At 45.0% G+C, this 6939-nt stretch overlaps 1 protein-coding gene across 1 annotated transcript; it reads left to right on the top strand.

The window, feature by feature from the left end:
- Window positions 1-2323: 2323 nt before the first annotated feature.
- Window positions 2324-6930, top strand: LOC125531054 (two-component response regulator ORR4-like; the record flags this gene model as incomplete). Its single annotated transcript, XM_048695464.1, is given in 5 exon segments — window positions 2324-2872; window positions 2993-3099; window positions 3258-3335; window positions 3427-3497; window positions 6728-6930. Coding segments are annotated over 5 exon segments (565 nt in total), but the record flags the coding sequence as incomplete, so codon positions are not given.
- Window positions 6931-6939: the final 9 nt, after the last annotated feature.

The following is a 6939-nucleotide window of genomic DNA, read 5'->3' on the forward strand; positions in this document are numbered from 1 at the left end:
ATTGATATGTCGTCCACGAATTGTGCACTTGCATCGTGCATAGAGCAGTTTCGAGGTCGATTCGAGCCTTCAACGTCAACGGTTGTGGCTCTGGAGCGCTGGTCCTTGGGACCATCGACAACGTTAGGTCGGCTTCGGTGTGCAAGCGGTGATAACAACGCAGTGTCATCGGCTCATTTTGATGATGCCACTGGTCGCTCGGTGGTCTGTGGACCTCAATGCAATTTTATAATATATCCGATCCTTTTCACAAAAAGTGAATTATGAACCTTGATGTAATTTTTAATATGCTGGAGGTGTTTTTTTGTGAACTTTTATAATATATCTAGTTTTTGTATGGAAAAAAAGAGATAATGTGGGAGTGCAGTGGATTTCTCAACAGAAAAACAAAATAGGTTTTAAGCTTTTATTCATATCAAGTGTCAAAATATCGGACGTTCGTATCGGTTTAGCTTCGATATATTGGATGTCGGATATCGAGTGATATATCGGACGATATGTAGATGTATTAGAGAAAACATGTCTAGTTTTTTCCCATTATTCTTTTTCAATTTTTTTTGTAAAACAAAATGTATGATGTCAATGATTTAACATAACACTTTTGGATTCCTAGTTGTTAACTTGTTGATTAAGAAACTATTAAGGAAAGATTCATAAAATCCTTCCTCTATGATTATAAACAATACAATATATATGCATTTGTTAGAAACATTGTGCATGACTTTGATAATATATAATGAAGTTATAAATGCATAATCTTATTTCATTGCTTTTTTAATAAAGATTGTTGTCATATACGTATCGTTCGGCCATATCGGTCGATATTTCGGTCAATATCGGATCATATTTTGAAAATGATATTTACAAAATGACATGTTATGTTCCTATCGGTAGAGCCCTAAAAATGATATACCGGCCTAGATTTAAAAGCTTGATTAATATTCATATAAAATGTTGTCAATTCGGTCTTATGGCATATTCCGTTAGGCGATGCGTGGCCAATTTCGGTTTGTTGAGCATCCCGGTTCATGTTGTCCAACCTCCTTCCTGACTGTCTTCTCCGAGATGATGACGACCCACATTTCAATGTTGTTTCCATCTTCTCCAGGATGACGACGATCCTCACTTCATTGTCGTTGTCTTCTTCTAAGGCACAACAATCTGATCCCCATTTATTTGTCATAGCCTTCTTCACCGGTACAACAATACAATCCTTAGCGTGTTGTTGTCGATTTCTTTGGAATACAACCGATGACTTGGTGGTAGTTGTATACCAACGGTACCCTTAGTGTGATTCCGAGATCTAGAGGTTGCACGGTATTCCGAGATCTTCTCCGATATAACGGCGTCGCTGAGTGCAGGTGGAAGATGGCATCGATATCCAATTTTGTGTTTGATTTTTTGCTTGTATATGGATGGTCTTATAAAGGTTTAACATTTTTTTTATCTATGACCTTGATGTTGTCGAAAAAGAGGCATAACAATGGATGCCATCGAAATTTGATGACCCAATCCTACAATCCACAGAGTTTTATTTTGTAAAAGAAAAACTACGGGTTATAACCCACCATCATTCGTACAAATTCCTTTCAATTCGAAGAGAGCAGGCTGAACCGATGCTCGCCGTCCTTGTTTCCGAGATTTGATTACAAAATCTAGGATTACAATCGCAATTTAGAATGAAATTCATGGTTTCAAATATCTTAGCCGTTACAAGACACTTTTTTTTCCAACTCGGTTGCCTTTCTCTACTCTTATAAAAAACTGAGTTGGTGATGATGGTGTGTCTGTCATCTTGAAATATAGACCGTTTGATCTATATCTGATGGATAAAAAGCAAATTATGGCAATTTTGCAAAAAGATACCCACACCTCTCTCTACATTTGCAGATAAGGCCTTCCCTTGTTCATCCTTATCTCCCACAACCTCATTATTGAGCAATTAAAAAAGGAAACCTCCGGAACAATCTGGCATGATGGCCGCATGGGCTTTTACACTCCTCCTCACCCTATCTCTTCTCTTTCTCGAGATATCATTAGTTTTTACACATGGGATTACTCCCGCATAGGTCAATCACAACATGTGTTTTATAAAAAAAATGCATCTTGACGTTTATGGACGGGCATCTTGCTAGTCAACAGGTGAAGCCGCAGCAGGCGGTAAGAACAGCACTCCCAGTCATGTGCTCCGCACGAATCTCGGAGCAAGCAGAGCCGCCGATCCGCGACGCACGGGCCACGGCGCCGATAAATGCAGGGGAGGGGAGGGAAAGCAACCGGGTAGCGCCTGTCCGCCCGGTTCCAAAGCCAAGAACAGAACAGAGCGCTCCCTCCTCAAACCCCCCACCACCACCGGGACAGAGAGAGAGGCCACGAGGAGGAGATAAAGGGGAAATCATGGAGGCGATTTGCTGTGGAGATTCGGGTGCGTGATCTGGTCGGATCCTGCTTTCCCGGGAAGAGGCCGTGGCGGTGGTGCCGGTGATGTGGTCTGTGGTGGGTGCTGCCATGGTGTGGTGTGAGTGAATGATGTCCTCCGCCCCCGCCTATATCCTCCCCGTAGCCCCCCCTCCCTGCCCCGAGATGCCGCATCTGCCCTCTCCCCTCCACCTCTCCAATCCAAGCCTCCCTCCGGCGGCGGCGACGGCGGAGAGACCGGCGAGATCCTACTCTGTCTCTGTCTGAGCGCGAGGAGAGGCAGAAAGATTGGGAGGGCCTCCGTGCGGATAGGCTCGGTTCCTCTGGTTCTTGCTCCGCCTACGAGCCATGACGGTGGTCGACGCCGAGGCCCGGTTCCACGTCCTGGCGGTGGACGACAGCGTCATCGACCGGAAGCTCATCGAGATGCTGCTCAGGACCTCCTCCTACCAAGGTGCGCAACCTCATCCAGATTGCTCCTCCCTCCGTCCAAAATTTCCTCTTCTTTGTTGCTGCTGCTCCTTCCCAACTCTCACGGACGGACTCTGTTCTTCTTGGGGGCCGGCGCGTGCAGTCACCATGGTGGACTCCGGGAGCAAGGCGCTGGAGGTCCTGGGACTGAGAGAAGAGGGCGACGACGACTCCTCATCCCCTTCCTCCTCCGCCCCTGACCACCATCAGGTACTACTACCATCAATCAGTTGACCCGGTTCATTCTTCTGATTTTCTCCCATCCGAGTGGTTGTTCTTTTAAGAGATTTTGGTTGTTGATTCCCTGTTCTTGCGCCATGGAATGAGATCTGAACCGGCCACGTGCTCCTCTGAACCTTTTGTCGCAGGAGGTGGGCGTGAATTTGATCATCACAGACTACTGCATGCCTGGCATGACAGGATACGATCTGCTGAGGAGGGTCAAGGTAAAAGCATTTGCAGAGCCCTTTAACTCCAGCATTCTTTCATTCATTCATTCATCTCAAAAAGTTGCTGCTGTTCCGTGTTAATTTGCAGGGGTCATCTTCATTGAAGGACATTCCAGTGGTGATCATGTCGTCTGAGAATGTGCCTGCCAGGATCAGCAGGTCAGCCAGCACCATAACCTCCCTCCCTCCATGAATGCTCTGCTCTGCTCTGCCCCTACTTTTTACTAGTACCAGTAGCTCATGAAATCGGCGTGTTGTAGTAAATGGGAATGATTTGGTTTTCACTGTTCCGGCGTCTGCCTGCCTGCATCTGGTTTTGTTTTAACAGTGCAGTACATGGTCCTCTTATGTACTGTGTGATGAGATGGGGGTCGGAGTAGGGGGGCTGTGGTGGGGAGCAGAAGGAATATCTTGCCATCATAGAGCAGCAGTTCTTGCTTAAAGGAGGAGTAGTTAAATACCGAAGAAGATGATTTGATCATTTTGTTTCCAAGGAAGAACGCTGACAGAAAGAATCATATATTGAACCTTAGAATAGCAGACATTCAGATCAACTCTGTAGTCCGCAGTGTAGCTCGGCTAGCAGTTTACACGACAATAAAAGAACATGTAAAGTAAGAGGATAAATAAATACTTCTCCAGCAGTATGTGGTTTTCTCAGTGAAAACAAAATGAATTCTACAAAACCACATCTATGCAAGTATGCTCCGCATGAGGAAAATGCATGCTTACCCAGTATATTATATAAAAAATACCATATAAAACCAATATAAATATGACACCAAGACAGCTACTTATCAGGCTACCACAGGATGTAACCAATTGATGCAATAACACACACCTAAAGCAGTAGAGTGAATAAAAAGAGGGGGTTGTGAAGCAGTAGTCGTTGTGTAACAGACATACATTTAATCCCCTAATGTAGAACCGGAGATATCAATACATACATCAAGATGACTATTTTGTAGAGTAACTCGAGAAAAGAATTAACATGTTTTCCTGTTTTAAAAGCTCAAGTGAATATGCAGTTTGATTACAACCATACTCAACCCTGTATCCGGTCATCTGTTCTTTACTCTCATGTAATTAAGAGAAACTCACTTCTTGTAGGTATCATGTGACACTGTCTTATCAACACTATTATAAATAAAATTAACCAATGGAATGTGGCTGGAACCTAGTGGGTGGAGCAAGAGATTCGATATTGTACTTCCCCTAAGCTGGTACTGAAGGCATATAATATATTCGTCAGATTTAGGTATTCTGTGATGGCCAGGTTATCAATGTAGATGCTTTACAAATGTGTCAAAAGTGTTCTGTCTCAAATGTAGATGCAGTAACATATATGTATTCTGCACATGCAGTATTCTTCATATATTCTGCAGATACATCAACCCTATTCTTATTATAAAGATGGCCAGGTTATCAGTATTCTTGTTTTAACACAAGTTCAGTCTAATGAGTACAGATAGATGTGAGCTACTAAAACATGGTGGTGGCATCTCACCTTTAGAACAACACAGAGCATGTTGGACTGCCATCCCCGCTGGGATCTGGGCGACCACCATGAGTGCCGGGAGGATCTCCTCTTCCTCCTTCCTCACCCTCTCTTCTTACCACCCCATCTCCCTGTTTCAGTAAATAAATCATGAACCATAACTTTTTATTAATTACCTTCCATTAGTAAGAAAAATGGGCCAATTACCATCATAAGAACGGTAGGCTTGAGCCCCAAAAAATTTCAAGCTTGACCAAAGAGTGCCACCAAATAACAGGTTCCTAATACTACAGCAAAAACTAACTTCAGTCGAGGACAACAATGAGAAGCAGCACCAACTGAGACACACAACCACACAGATTCTTGTAAGCCGGAAACGACAACACTGAACCTCACAAGCTTATGCAGAGAATGCCATGTAAAACGAGCAACGATTACCGCTACAACACTGAACCTCACACGCTTATGCACGGAACAACATATAGAATGAGCAAGCGCTACGACACACCTCGCCGGTTTGGAGGGAGAGAGAGAGAGGCGGGCGGGAGGAAGAGGAGAGGCAGCGCGCGAGTGCGGGAGGAGGTTGCTGCAATAGGAGGGGGGCCCTTTTATACCTCAGGACGCGAAATGACGAAAATGCCCTCGGTGGGGCAGGCTATTCACGCGCGGTGGCACGAAGTTTTGACACTGTTTCGATCTACAGTGACTCGCCTCGATCCGACGGCCCGTACCCCTCCATCTCGCGATCGAACGGACGAAAACGCATCAAGGACGGGATCCGACGGCCAGGAAGTGCTAAACTCCAAAGAGGCTGGCTTCCTCCCACTATGCATCTTTCTGGATATGTGCAAGGAGGCCTCTTCAGACTTTGGGATTGGTTTTTTAAACAGCATCAAAGATTTGCAACTTTTCCTTCCTCCCTCAATTTGCAACTTTGGGAGTATGAGTGAAAAGGCTAGCAGCCAGCTGGTCATTCATTCATTCATCCAGAAATAGGCTGTCTGGTAGTTTGGCACTGCTACTAGCTCTAAAACTTGCAAAGAAATTTTTTTATAAAATATGAATACTATTATCTTTCTTCTTTTGGAAGAGGACATTTTTCTAGAACAAATGATTCGAACCACAGAAAATGTGTTTTTCAATGCTCTTGTTTCCTGCAATACTACCTAATAAAAGTTTCCGCAAACCTCCAAATAGTTGCTGAAATAACGTGGTAATAGAATCCAAGCACGAAAGATTTGGCCCCTCGGATGTGAACGATAGCATTAGTGACATGATATGACAAGTGGAGAAAAAGCGGAGGAATTCGCCCCCGCAACAGTCCCGTTGATGTTGTCGCAACGGCAATGCAACCGGGGGGCCATGAATGCCGGGTGTTTTCATGCGTAGATTGCATATCCTGGTGACAATGACCCAAAGCATTTTAGGAGAAAATGTTGCTGTCATTGTCAGTGCCTGCCTTGTGGTGGTGGTGGGTGGTCAAGATCTCACACAATCTTTTCATGCTCAACCCAAAGATTTGTTGTGAAAAAGAAATGTCGCTTCATTTTTTCTGAAAATTTCTGTGGCCACTTGGCTGCTGCTGCTAGTGGTCAAGAGGGAGAAAAAGGGAACACTTGGGGGGCAAAACAAAAGGGCTGGCTGGGTGGCAATAAAGAAGGCCATTGGGCGTGAGTCAAAAGGGCCTGGAAACCCAAAAGACCGTATCTTTTGCTTGTCCGGGGAAAGATCTCTGACATGCCCTTGCCTTTGAGTGATGTGATGGCAAGAAAAGAATGGCTATCAAGCATTGGAAGCAATGTTTCTTTTCATTCAGTGTGCAGTTCGTGCAGTAAATCTTGTTTGTTTGAGTGCTGAAGAATGAATGGGGTGGTCGGGGTTTGATTTTCAGGTGCTTGGAGGACGGCGCGGAGGAGTTCTTCCTCAAGCCCGTGAAGCTGGCTGACATGAAGAAGCTCAAGTCTCACCTGGTCCGGCGGAAGCAGCCCCAGCTCCAGCCGCAGCCACAAGAGAAGCCACAAGCAAAGCCACAGCAGCAGCAGCAAAAACCACAGCCAGAGCAGCAGCAGCAAAAACCACAGCCAGAGCAGCAGCCGCAAGAGG

Source organism: Triticum urartu, unplaced genomic scaffold, assembly GCF_003073215.2.
Source record: "Triticum urartu cultivar G1812 unplaced genomic scaffold, Tu2.1 TuUngrouped_contig_6760, whole genome shotgun sequence".
Classification (NCBI taxonomy): domain Eukaryota; kingdom Viridiplantae; phylum Streptophyta; class Magnoliopsida; order Poales; family Poaceae; genus Triticum; species Triticum urartu.